Source organism: Somniosus microcephalus, chromosome 16 (genome assembly GCF_052327205.1).
Source record: "Somniosus microcephalus isolate GS21.2 chromosome 16, FLI_Smic_1.0, whole genome shotgun sequence".
Taxonomy (NCBI): Eukaryota; Metazoa; Chordata; class Chondrichthyes; order Squaliformes; family Somniosidae; genus Somniosus; species Somniosus microcephalus.
In genome coordinates, this window is record NC_141002.1 from 36,546,401 (window position 1) to 36,560,396 (window position 13,996).

General features: G+C 41.9%; 1 protein-coding gene across 2 annotated transcripts in view; it reads left to right on the top strand.

Moving 5' to 3' along the window:
• Positions 1-11,637, top strand: part of LOC147106071 (beta-parvin) — a 71,614-nt gene extending 59,977 nt beyond the window's left edge. For both annotated transcript variants that reach the window (XM_086008810.1, XM_086008811.1), the window contains exons 11-13: positions 1,914-2,015; positions 4,793-4,865; positions 5,571-11,637. In XM_086008810.1, coding sequence (XP_085864936.1) covers positions 1,914-2,015; positions 4,793-4,865; positions 5,571-5,647 — 252 coding nt within the window. In that variant the 3' untranslated portion in view covers positions 5,648-11,637. The remainder of the gene's footprint in view (positions 1-1,913; positions 2,016-4,792; positions 4,866-5,570) is intronic.
• Positions 11,638-13,996: the final 2,359 nt, after the last annotated feature.

Here is a 13,996-nt window from a genome sequence, read left to right on the forward strand (position 1 = left end):
GGGGGGAAGGAATTGAAAGAACATACTGTGCTTATGTAAGAGGCAGGAAAGATAAAATGTTACAAATGGGAATGGCAAAATAATACAGCATGAAAAATGGGGGCAGGGGTTATTGTCTGAATTTGTTGAACTCGATGTAGAGCCTGGAAGTCTGTAAAGTGCCTAATCGAAAAATGAGGTGCTGTTACTCGAGCTTACGTTGCGCTTCATTGGAACAATGTAATAGGCCGAGGACAGAGCGATCAGAGTGGGAGTGAAGCGGAGAATTAAAGTGACAGGCGACCGGAAGCTCAGGGTCACCCTTACGGACTGAATGGAGGTGTTCTGCAAAGCGGTCGCCCAATTTGCGTTTGGTCTCCCCAATGTAGAGGAGACCGCATCGTGAGCAGTGAATACAGTATATTAAATTGCAAGAACTACAAGTAAATCACTGTTTAACTTGGAAGGGGTGTTTGGGGCCCTGGACAGTGGGAAGGGAGGAGGTAAAAGGGCATGTGTTGCATCTCCTGCGCTTGCACGGGAAGGTGCCAGGCCAAGGAGCAGGGCTGTTAGGGGTGATTGAGGAGTGGACCAGGGTGTCGCGGAGGGAGCGGTCCCTTCGGAATGCTGAAAGGGGGGGTGAGGGGAAGATGCGTTTGGTGGTGGGATCACATTGGAGATGGCGGAGGATGATCCGTTGAATGTGGAGGCTGGTGGGGCGAAAGGACGAGGGAAACCCTATTGTGGTTCTGGGAGGGAGGGGAAGGGGTGAGAGCAGAAGTGCGGGAAATAGAACGGACACGGTCAAGGGCCGTGTCAACCACAGTAGAAGGGAATCCTCGGTTGAGGAAAAAGGAAGACATGTCTGAAGCACTGGTATGGAAAGTGGCATCGTCAGAACAGATGCGGCGGAGACGGAGAAATTGGGAGAATGGAATAGAGTCCTTACAGGAAGCGGGGTGGGAGGAAGTGTAGTCCAGGTAGCTGTGGGAGTCGGTGGGCTTGTAGTGGATGTTTGTCGAAAGCCGATCGCCAGAAATGGAGACAGAGAAGTCAAGGAAGGGAAGAGTCAGAGATGGACCATGTGAAGGTGAGGGAAGGGTGGAAATTGGAAGCCAAGTGAATGAACTTATCTAGTTCAGGGCGAGAGCAGGAAACGGCACCGATACAGTCATCAATGTATCGGAAAAAGAGGTGAGGGAGGGGACCTGAGTAGGACTGGAACAAAGAATGTTCCACATATCCCATGAACAGGCAGGCATAGCTAGGGCCCATGCGGGTTCCCATAGCAACACCTTTAATTTGGAGGAAGTGAGTGGAGTCAGAGGAGAAGTTGTTCAATGTGAGAACAAGTTCAATTGCCTTTCACTAGTTTGAGCCTCTTTCTCCTCATTCTCTTGTCACTATTTAGTTTGAAATAATGTTCCAGCGTTACCATTTCTCTGTGCAGTTTACTTTCTTCTTTACACCCCTACATAAGATCACCTCTCAATTACCTGCTTTCAAGGCTGAAAAATCCAAGTTTCTCTAATGTTTCCTCATAACTCAATGATCTGATGACAGGGATCGGTCTCCTGGCTCTTTCCTGCACTGCCTCCATGGCTTGAATATACCATTTGTGTCTTGGTGACTGGAACTGGACACAATAATCATGGTGTTGTCTGACCAGGGTGCTCTGCGCAGACCGAAAACCGCTTCGCACTGATTGTGAGCTTGTGGTGTAACTACATGGATTTCTCCAATTTGTACTCTACTCTTTCTGCTTTATTGTTCAGCATTCTATTTGCTTTGCTCATTGCTATTCCATGTTGATCGGATACGTTGAGAATCGATTTTTTAGAAGAATTGGAAGTCATTATGGAGTGATTTTGATTAGCTGCTTACTTTATAGAGCAGAAGCACTGTTATTCTCTAATATGCTTACCTGATGTCAGTTTGCAGATGGTGTATACTTGGTGTTGCTTATGGGACTTCTTGAAGATTACTTTGTTCCTCTCTACAACTTTTATCTGACGCCAGAAAGTTTTGAACAGAAGGTTAGTATTACAAATGCAGTTGGAACCTCATAAAATCAACTGCCCTTGGGACTAGTGAACCATTATTGATTTAACAAGATGGTGAAACTATCGGGCACAGTTCACTTACGTACTATGATGCATTGTATCAGCCACAATTGATCCTGCTGTGCTATAGTTAATGGTGTATAAGCAAAGGATAAGAAATGTAATTTTCAGAAGGAAAGATTTCTGTGGAGGATTTTTGAATCTGAGGAAGTAAGATAGATCTAATTCAAACATAATTGTACTAACCTCACTAATTACACCACAGGTGCAACTGATCCTAGCATGCAAGTAGGTGAGAAATGTACTTATCAGAAATTAGATTTCTACTGTGATCCAGTTTTAGACTTCTTAAATCTTTCCAATTTCTGAAATATATTTCTCATCCTCCACCTGAGCTTTGGGAACAGCTATAAATATATTCTGTTGTATGGCAATGATGCAGCTGCACTTCTACATTTCTTGTGAGGTTCAATTTAAAATACTGTGGCTGCCAGGTAAACAGGTAATCAACTTAGGTGCATTTCCACTGAGAGTTTAGTGTCTGTGCAGTGGTTTCAGCTTCTCCCCATTGCTAAATCAGCATAGTGTAAATTGGGTGTTACGGCTTGAATTGACACCAAAGTAAATTCCCTCCTCCAGGGAGTCCCCTCTACTTCGCTCTGGGGTCAGGACAGGTTCCAATTCTGAATTCAGGATATGACTGCCGCACCAATGAGCAGAAAACAGCTTTGCATCGACACTACAGTTGTGTAAATGCTTCCTTCTATCTGTTAAAAACATAGCGCGAGAGCAAAAAGGTGGTCGACTTGCTGAACAGCAGGGTCGTCGAGTTAATGGGACAAAATTGATAAACATAGTATTTATTTTAAAGCAAGGCTTTTAAAAATTGGTTAACTTAGTGGGGGTGAGTAAATTAGAGTAATGGTTGAAGTTATGTTTTTTGATCTTTACTACTGCCCCTGACACTAGATTTTTCAGTGCTCATACCTTCGATTAATATCTTGGATTACTCTCCTGGATGCGTCCCAATACACACTGCCTCTGAGAGTGTCCTCATTAGCTTTGCATCTCGGTAAAATGTTTAGTAACGTGCCTGGGATAACAAACAAAAAAAACTCCTGGTCTGTCAATTATATACCTTGTGATTAGCACCTGTGATAAAATGTATTTGATCTTTGAGGGATGGGTAATGCTGGGATTTAACTCTTGAAGGACTGGAATAAGAACATAAAAAATAGGAGCAGGAGTAGGCCATTTGGCCCCTCGAGCCTGCTCCGCCATTTAATAAGATCATGGCTGATCTTCTACCTCAACTCCGCTTTCCTGCAATATCCCCATATCCCTTGACTCCCTTAATATTCAAAAATCAATTGATCTCTCTCTTGAATATACTCAACGACTGAGCCTCCACAGCCCTCTGGGTTAGAGAATTCCAAAGATTCACCACCATCTGAGTGAAGAAATTTCTCCTCATCTCAGTCCTAAATAGCCGACCCCTTATCCTGAGACTGTGACCCCTGGTTCTAGACTCCCCAGCCAGGGGAAACATCCTCCCTGCATCTACCCTGTCAAGGCCTGTAAGAATTTTGTATGTTTCAATGAGATCACCTCTCATTCTTCTAAACTCGAGAGAATATAGGACTAGTCTACTCAATCTGTCCTCCTAGGACAAACCCCCCATCCCAGGGACCAGTCTGGTGAACCTTCGTTGCACTCCCTCTATGGCAAGTATATCCTTCCTTAGTACACAATACTCTAGGTGATGTTCTCACCAGGGCCCTATATAATTGCAGTAAATCGTCTTTACTCTTATACTCAAATCCTCTTGTAATAAAGGCCAACATACCATTTGCTTTCCTAATTGCTTGCTGTACCTGCATGTACCAACATTTCCCAATCTCTCTCCATTTAAAAAATATTCTGCTTTTATATTTTTCCTACCAAAGTGGATAACTTCACATTTCTCCACATTATATTCCATTTGCCATATTCTTGCCCACTCACTTAGCCTGTCTATATCCCCTTGAAGCCTCTTTGCATCCTCCTCAACTTACATTCCCACCTAGCTTTGTATCATCAGCAAACTTGGATATATTACGTTTGGTCCCTCATCCAAATCATTGATGTCGATTGTGAATAGCTGAGGCCCAAGCACTGATCCTTGTGGTACCCCACTAGTTACAGCCTGCCAACCCAAAAATTACCCATTTATTCCTACTCTCTGTTTGCAGTATGCAAAGTAAAGGTCTGAATTTTTTTGTTGCAAATTTTAGTCAATTTAAATACCAGTTCTGGAAAACAATATAAAATAACTGCTGCAATGGCTTAAACTGACTCGTGCGAGTTGAATTTCACACCTGACGCCAGACGTGAACCATGTGACTTCAAATTCCAGTTTGCACTGGTGTTTAAATCCACTGGTTTAACTGGGTTCCCACCCTGGCTTACAGCTATGCTGCAAGTTGTGGTACTGTGTGGGAGATGAGTGATCCAAGCTGTGCGATGTACAGCATGGGAACTGATGCAGTGTTTGGGAGCTGGGTGACCCCAGCCACAGATGGAGCGCTGTGTGGGAGCTGGTGAGCTGGGCTGTAAATGGAGCAATGTACAGGTGCTGGGTAGGCCGAGCTGTGAATTGCACACTGAATATTGAATTCATTTTTCTCTTGGAGTTGGCTTTTGGTGAATTAAACTGCATGTTGATGTAATTAAATAAATGGACTAACCAAACTGATATTTGTTTCGTGTAGGTCCATAATGTAGCATTTTCCTTTGAGCTTATGCAGGATGGAGGACTTAAGAAACCAAAGGCTCGCCCAGAAGGTACCTTTGAATTTAAGAACAACATAATCTTCATTCGAGGTTTAGATCTCATACCAGCCGAACAGTTCTTCAGTATTTGTGAGAAGAAAAAGCTATTTGAGGCCAGTGTCAAATTTCCAAAGAAATAGACGATAATGGGACTCAACACTAGCTACTGGTTACAGAATAGAACTTGTTCAAGATGAACTTGCACATCGGTTCAGGTACTCATTCGAGATCCCTGTAAGGTTAGGTTTGAGTCTCGTGCTACCTGACATTTAAATTTGCCAGTTGCATAGGAGCTGTAACTATTAGCAGCTGGTGTGTTTGATGCAGCACCTTGTGCAAACAGAGCACATTCCCTGATGGGAAGAAAACCTGAAACTGCTGGATTTATCCCCTGTGATGCTCGTTTCCTGTTGACTACAGGAAATTATATGGCATGTGGCGGTGACTCCCAAATACTTCCCTCTTTATGGAGGCAGCTGTTGCAAGCTCACTGTTTACTCCATGAGTTACACACCAAAAATTGGGATGCAATAAGTAGGATGGATCAAACCTGCGTTCTTCCGCTCCCTGGGGTCATGCCGAACCACAAGCCTGCAATCTTCTCTTTCCGGTTCTTTTTTTCCCCTAGTTTTTAAAATATTTTTTCCTTGCAAATTTGCACAATTCTAATCTTTGTTATAATTTTCACCGTAATTGAGTTGCATTTTCTCTCATCAGATGTTGTAAACTTGGACCTGAAGTCAACGCTGAGAGTGCTTTACAATCTATTCACAAAATACAAGAATGTGGAATAATTGCCGGAATAACCAAGACACGTTTGGGGAGAAACATCACTGGGCTGTTACCAGGAATGACTCCCATACATCTGTGCCTTACCAAATCTATAACAGTGTTGGTTTCTTTGGTTTTTTTAAATGGAAGATACCATTCTATGACTTTTTATATGAACAACACTGTTTTCTGTCCATCTGGGTCCATTTCCTCCTTTACTTCAAAACCATTTCTGTATTTAACTAGATGTAACCATCCTGCCTTCTTTATAAGGGCTTCAGTCATAATACTATCTGTTACAGGGCCACTGAAACCTGGCTCCTTGCATATTCCATCTTCCATTTTATGCTGTACTGTGAGACATCCACTTTAATATGAATGTTATAACAGCATGCACACTGCTTGACTCAAATGCCATGTTATAATCAGGGTAGATTTGTCTTGTGACCTCTTGAGCATTGAGCAGTCTTTCAGCTTTCAAAATACAGAATTCTTCCTTAACATAGACCGTAACATTTTTGTAAATGTTAATGCTGATCAGAGTTGGAGAACTGTATACAACTCTACAACAATTAATTGATTTTTTAAAAAAGTGTCAGGTATAACTTTGATGCAGAAGTGCTGTTCTGGTCCTCAAAAGGGCTAAAGGCAAACCAAACTTTCTGAATGAAGTCATTACTTTTACTGCAATACTCTTCTCCAAGTAATCACGGTAAGAGTTTCTCTCCCCCACCCCTCCCCTTGGCCAGTTGGAATTGTGAGTAAACAGTGCAGCCATGGATATTGTTCCTGTGCTATGACATTTTGTTTAGTCTACTTGAGTCCTTACAGCTGAGAGGATGAGTGGTCTGCCTCCTTTCAAGCCTTTACCAATGGCATTGGGAGATGCACAGGTCTTGCAGTTTTCCCTGGACTCGAATGTCTCTATAGCAGTGCAGCTGAGATTGAGAACTCGGTAAAGCGGCCAATGGGACCTCTACAGTGCTGCAGCCTCACTGCAAGCTGGGGTTCCTCATCGCTGCACTTCTGCACTGCAATTAATTCATAAGAATTATTTTATTAAATAAATGGTAATGTCTTTGTTGGGAAGGGGACTTTACACAAGATCAGAGTTTCCAGTTATGTAATCGATCCCTAGTTCTTAGGAAAACGATGGGCACAGCACGCAAGGAGGCTGAGATAAGTGAACACAATGTTGAGTGGAGGAATGACAATTAGCTGGGCTGAGAAGCAGTCATCAAAATTAAATGGAAGGAAAAGTGAATAATGCAATGGAAATGATGACTTCACCAAAAGGGGTTTATTTCCTCTTTAAATATCCAGCTTTTATGATGTGTATTGAGCCTGAAAAATGCCCTGAGTTGCCACCGCAGTGTTCTAAAATACATAGATCATAACTTAATATATTAATGCTGTATGTTTTGAGAATGGTGATTAAGTGCAGACACATCTGTTCCTTGCGTTGCAATATACTAGGGTTAAACACACACTGGTTGATGTATATACAGTACAGATATTTATTGCTAGTTGAGTGCTTGAATTCTGTATTCTGTGACAATAACTTTCTTCTCCGTATAGTGCTTTGAAATACTGTTAAAGAAATAAAAATACTGGATGGGAAGCTGAGCTGCTAATGACACCTTCAACCAGATGGTGGTGCTATAGCACAAATAGACTGCAAGGCGCAAGTGAGGCTTCAAGAGTAGGACTGAAAAATTTCTGCCTTCAAACACCCCTGTCACCCTGTAGAACATCACTGGTTTTCAGGGTGCCGAGAGTGTCCAGAGGCAAATCACCAGAAATACTTTGAAAAGGCTTTTTATAATTGGAGATTGAGCAGGGCTCAGTGCGACTAATTATGCGTTGGAATGTCCTTGAGATGCCTGATGCCATCGGGGTCAAAATCCTCCCCTTGATAATTTTGATGGAAAGAAGATAACATGAGTACAAAATCGTTTTTTTTTCCTCTAAAATTGTCGATGGGAGGAATTTCCCCCTTGTATTCAGTGGTCAGTTCTCATGTATATAAAAACACAAACATGTTACCCACTGACCCAGGGGCAGCATTAGGGCAATGCAACCTGCGCAATTGCATGGGGCCCTGGGCTAGTCAGGGCCCCTGAGCAGAGGGTCCGCAGCTCTTAATTAATGAGTCATAATCCAGGGGACATGCAACTGCCTGCAGTGGGCCCGACCTCAGTGTTACCTTCTCACCTACCCCATTCACCCTCCCACAGTCATAGCTGAGGTGGGAAAAGGAGGTGGTGAAATTTAGGTCTTAAGGAACTGCAAGTGGAATGTAAGGGCCTCAAACTGAGCCTTTGTACAGGAACCTGCAACGCAAACTCCTTGATGGTACAAGAATATTTTCAGAAAACATTGTGTTGCATACATAGTAACAATCTTATTTTTCTGCAAATGTTTATTCATAATGATTGCATCTTAAACTCTTTCCTGTTGCTAGATTTTGATTTACAGTTAGAATTGGGAGAAAAATGTAAAGAACCAAGACAGATGGGCAGACAGTAAAATAATCATGTACTGTAACGGACTTGAGCATGAAGAAAAAAAATCAGTGCTTACACGTACAGCTGAGTTTATTCCTGATATTTACCTTGCACATCATTAGTTGTTTTGCTACCTAGACAATTTATAAACTCTCACTTTCTCAATTATAATCTTTACTATTTATCAAAGCAAGGGATTTATAAGTATTTTTGTTATAGCATGATATTATCAACTAAGGTGTCAATTGAAGTCACTTGGAGCCTGTATGGTTATAACTTGCAGTGTTGAGCATTAATTACTTGAAGTAGTTTTCTTTTTTAGAAAAGTGTAATATTGAATGGTAATCTTCAGAAGGTGAAGATAATTTTACAATGGTGCAGTCACTGGACAGTGTAGCATACTACTTGAAGAAGCACATACATTGGCCTGTAAGTCCTTTTTCAGACCTTGCACTGTATTGCCTTAGTTAAGATCATTAATGTGGTTATCTTTCTTCTTTCACCCTCGCAGATTATAAACATGATTTCAAACATTTGTAAGGAATCTGTTTTTTCAATATGTAAGTCGCCCTGAGTTCTTTCTAATATTATTATGCCTGATGTAAATGAGGCACACTAAACGCCAGCACCTCTCCTGGCTGGTATTCCATTCTCCGTAAACTTCACCTCATCAAAAACTTGTATCCTAGTCTGCATCAAGTCCCACTCACACATCACCCTGTGCTCGCTGATCTACATTAGCTCCCGATCCCCCAGTGCCTTAACTTTAATATTTTCTTCCTCGTGTTTAAACCCCTCCATGGCCTTGCCCCTCTCCATATCTATGTAACTTCCTAAAGTGCCTAGGCCCAACTCTCTGGAATTCCCTCCCTAAACTTCTCCACATCCCTCCTCTCTTGACCCTCCTTAACACCCACTCTGTTGACCAAGCCTTTGGTCGCCTGCCCTTATGTTGCCTCCTTTGGGTCGGTGCCTATTTCTTTTGATTACACCCCGTAAAGCATTTTGGGACTTTTTCAATGTTAAGGTCCTGTCCAGATTGTTGTTGCTGCCTGTCACTATGCGATACAAATTTTACCTACCACTTGTCAGCCCAAGACCGGTTGCTATCCAGGTTGTGCTGTAGACTGGGAAGGGCTGCTTTATTATTGAAGGAGTTGTAAATGTAGCTACATACTGTGGAATCATCAACGATGAGCCCCAATTCCAGAACATAAGAAATAGGAGCAGGAGTAGGTCTGGCTTTATGATAAATTCTGGCTTTATGATGGAGAAGGGTCATTGATGAAACATCTAATGATGTTTGCCCTTCAGGAGGTTTCACTGATGAACTTATGCAGCGATGTCCTAAAGCGGCAATGATTGCCCCCTTCTCTTCCCCCCCCCCCCCCCCCCCCCCCAGACAACCGCAACCCTCTTCCTTTGTGTCTTGTATGACTTCAGCCTCTCGAAGGTTTTCCCTTTGACCTCAGTTTTGTTGGGGTTTCTTAGTGTCATGCTTGGTTGAATGCTGCCTTGATGTCGAGGGCAGCTACTCCTGGGGGAATATAGTAATTTTAGGACATCTATCTAGGCCGTCGTTCTGTTCTGATTGACAGACATCAGATTGAACCAAACCACCCGTCTTGTTCCTAGTATACAAGATCCAAGATCACTCTTGCCAGAATTAATCCATGAGTCACTTTAATGTGGCTGTAACATGACTGAATCTCTTCATAACACCCTCTACACTATAGATAATTATCTAGATAATTGATATACAATATGTTCTTCAGGAATATGGAGGACGGTTGTAGTTACAGAACTATAGGGTAAATCATCACCGATTCCTGACAGTTTAGGTTTACAGTAGCTGCAGATAAATCCCTGCAGCCATGTATACCAATAGCATTTCTGACTCCTTAAAATGCTCACTCGCATCACTGTGACACTACCGTGTAAAGTTGAAAGTTTCAGGCATCAAGAGCATGGTGTAATATTTTTTAGCCACTAAAAACCAGCTGCTATTGAAAAGTGCAGCAAAATGAGGTCCAAGAATCTGGTTTTAGTTTTGAAGCAAGGTTTTTTTTAAAATACCTTATTAAGAGTTGGAGAAACATTTTGATTGTTCAAATTTTCTTAGTTCTACTGTGTAGCTGGTGTCCGTTTTAATAACATTTACAATAACAGCAGGTTAGATGGTTTCTTTTTCACATTAAAGCTCAAATACACTGTATTTAGGGTTAATAGAATTTTAGTTGTGGCTGTAATTCAAACTGAATCAACCTTTCTAAACAAAGAACTTAAGCAGTAATCTTGTCTCGTCATTGGTTTCTAACTTTGACTCTTATCCCTGAGCACATTTGCATCTTTATCTTGTAAAGGTGATGTAGAAGCGCCATTTCCATGTAAATCTTCTGAAGCACATGTCAGATTCCAAAGGTGCATTTTATAGTTCCTTTCACCATTTCTGCTTAGGTACTAATACATGTCAACAGGCTGCTGTGCCCTGGGCTGTATGGTGATAACAGCAATTTTGACTGAACCGTGTATGAAGGGCCACTTCCTTAACTGAGCAAGCGCATTACGCAGGGAAGTGTGTGGATTGCGTAGTTCACCTCGCTAGGGGTGAGGTGAAGCTGTATGGACAAAAGAAGTCCGTGAATTTAAAAAGTTCGATTATGGTTGTAGTTTAATAAGAATTTATTCTAATTGACTTTTCTGAATGAATCTTGGTGCAATAAACACGAGAACCACTATCATTAGCAGTCTAACTAGAGTATTCTAAAGATTGAACGGAAGATTATATAGTATTGCAATACATTTTTGCATATACCACTGGTAACGTGATACGGCTGAAGTTAGCACAGCACCATTCTAAAACTTTATTGAAGAAACAACACTGCAGGACAGTAACTTCAACTGTAATTTGAGTTTACAGTTCAAAATTGGATATCATAGTAGGATTGATGTTTGGCCACTGCATTTGTCATCCTTCTCAGCATAGCAATATCCATAGGAACACGCCTGTGTGGTGACTGTTCAGTGAAGCATCATATTGTAGCAATCGTCTAAATTTCCCATCCCCAGTCTTCCTCTGCTCTTCAGTTGGGAGTCAGTGGCCGAGCATTTACACAAAGATCAGTTCAGTTCTTTAAGCAGTACCCTAGAGGCAATGTAATTAGAATGTAAACGTCAGCTAATATGGGATTTCAACTTGGATGTCTATGCCCAGTACTCTAGCTACAATCACAAGTCTTATTTAACAGACTTGAGAACTTATTTGACTTCATGCAGCTTTCACTGTTAATGAGTTGTCATTGTTTAAAAATATTTCTTTATTTGGTCTCCAAGATGATACAGCCATATGGAAAAGCATTACGGGGTCACATGAGTATTGAAAAAATATTGGGAGCATAAGAAACTATAGTCCTGTGAAAGAAAAAGTGTCTTGATGTATGCATGGTTTGTGAAACATTAACTATTATTTATTCTAATAAATATGTTTACTAGTGACCAAGATGAAATGTGGCTGCTGTTTCCTTATTAAAGCCCCACTGACTTTACACTTAGCTATAAAGTTATGCACTTGCCCTGAAGATATGCAGTTCATTTTAAATGTAATGTTTTTTGAGTGTCAATGCAATCCAAACATTTACAGCATAGAAACATAGAAGATAGGAGCAGGAGTAGGCCATTCGGCCCCTTGAGCCTGCTCCGCCATTCAATGCGATCATGGCTGATCATCCAAATTCAGTACCCTGTCCCTGCTTTCTCCCCATATCCCTTGATCCCTTTAGCCTTAAGAAATATATCCAACTCCTTCTTGAATATATTTAATGAATTGGTCTCTACTGCCTTCTGTGGTAGAGAATTCCACAGGTTCACCACTCTCTGGGTGAAGAAATTCCTCCTCATCTCCGTCCTAAATGGCTTACCCCTTATCCTTAGACTGTGACCCCTGGTTCTGGACTCCCCGACCATCGGGAACATCCTTCCTGCATCTAGTCTGTCCAGTCCTGTCAGAATTTTATAAGTTTCAATGAGATAAAGAAACCTAAATGGATAAGTGTCTTGGATAAGAACTTTGAGGTGAAGAGTTCTCTGGCCTCTGATAATTCTTGTTTAAGCTCTTAATTTTGGTATGTATTTTGATTTGGAGGGTTAAGTTATATCAGTCAATCCCCTTCACATGTCCACTCTAAAGAATCTCCCTCTGCCGAACTCAATCCAGTTGTAGCTGAGTTCCCCTGATTTTGAAGTTGTCTCCAAATTCTGCTTTAAAACCTGTGATCTATCTCTTTGATACTGGCAAAGCCATCTTTATTATGTGGAGTAGATGCCCTGAAGGAGGTCACCTCGGGAATCATTCTGTACCAGATCCCTGAATCAATGTTTTCATTTGTAATTGTTGGTGTTTAGGGAGAAACGCAATGGGCTGGTACCTATCCATGATCGTACTTACCAGTAATTCCTTTACACTTCAATAAAAGTGATAAACTTTTTTTTAATTTTGTGACAAACTTGTGTGGAGTTGAAAGAAAAATGTCACACCAGAATAGAAAATGACTTAAGACAGTGTTTGCTAATCAGATTTGCCCTTTATATTAGCATAGCTTCTCCCAAGTGTTTGAGGCAACTCTACAGGTGTGAGGAAAACTCAAGACAGCAAAACCTAGCTACATCCACACTCCCCCTAAACTTTTAACCTTGGGACATGATTGAAGGAATAATTAAGAAGCCAATTGTGTGCACCTGCCTTGGGAATTTTGCAGAGGAAACTTGGGATTTGGGTGGGTGGGGGGGAGATGGGTAGGATGATGGAGCTGGGTTGGAAGAATACTTTGAGCCTGCACTAACACTTGTGGCCTTTCATACTGTAAGCACTGCCATTTTAAAGGGTTCCTGAAAGTGTTGGTTTACCATCAAATGGCAGCAGATTGGTTCACATGTTTGTCTTACATTCAGTTATTTAACAATTGCTACATTGCATTATTGTACAGTGCATTTTTAAAAAATATAGTCGTGGGTTATGGGCAACGCTAGCAATGCTGTATTGCTTGTCCCTAGTTGCCTTGAGAAATGGTGGCCTTCTCATTCAACGGCTAGAGTCCTTGTTGCGATGGTGCTCCCACAATTGTTTGGGGAATTGCAGAATTCTGACTCCGTAATGATGAAGGAACAGTTCAAGTAAGGATGGTTTATGGCTCAGAGGAGAACTTTGAGGTGATAGCGTTCCCACAGCATTGCTGCTCTTGCCCTTCTTGGTGGTAGAGGTCGCAGGGGAGGGAGCTGCTGTCAAAGAAACCGTGGTGATTTGCTGGAGTACAATTTGCAGATCATGCGTACTGCTGTCACAGTGCGCCAGTGATGGAAGGAGTGGCAGGGTGCTGATCAAACAAACTTGCCTATCCTGGATTGTGTAGCGCTTATTGAATGTTGTTGAGGCTGCACCCAACTAGGCCAGTGGTGTTACATCACACTCCTGACTTGAGCCTCATCACCCCTCTCCAAAAAAAAAAAAAAAAAAAAAAAAACCCTCAACTCCTTCGTCCTTGCAAACTTTCACCCCATCTCCAACCTCCCTTCTCCAAAGTTCTTGAACGTGTTGTAGCCTCCCAAATCTGTGCCCATCTTTCCCAGAACTCCTTGTTTAAATCCCTCCAATCAGGCTTCCGCCCCTGCCACAATACAACTGTTCTTACCAAGGTCACAACTGACATCCTAATTGACTGCGACAATGTTAATCTATCCCTTCTCATCCTTCTGAATCTGTCTGCAGCCTTTGACATGGTTGACCACAAAATTCTGCTCCAACGCCTCTCCACCGTCGTCAAACTGAATGGGACTGCACCCGCCTGGTTTAAGCCCTATCTTTCCAACCGT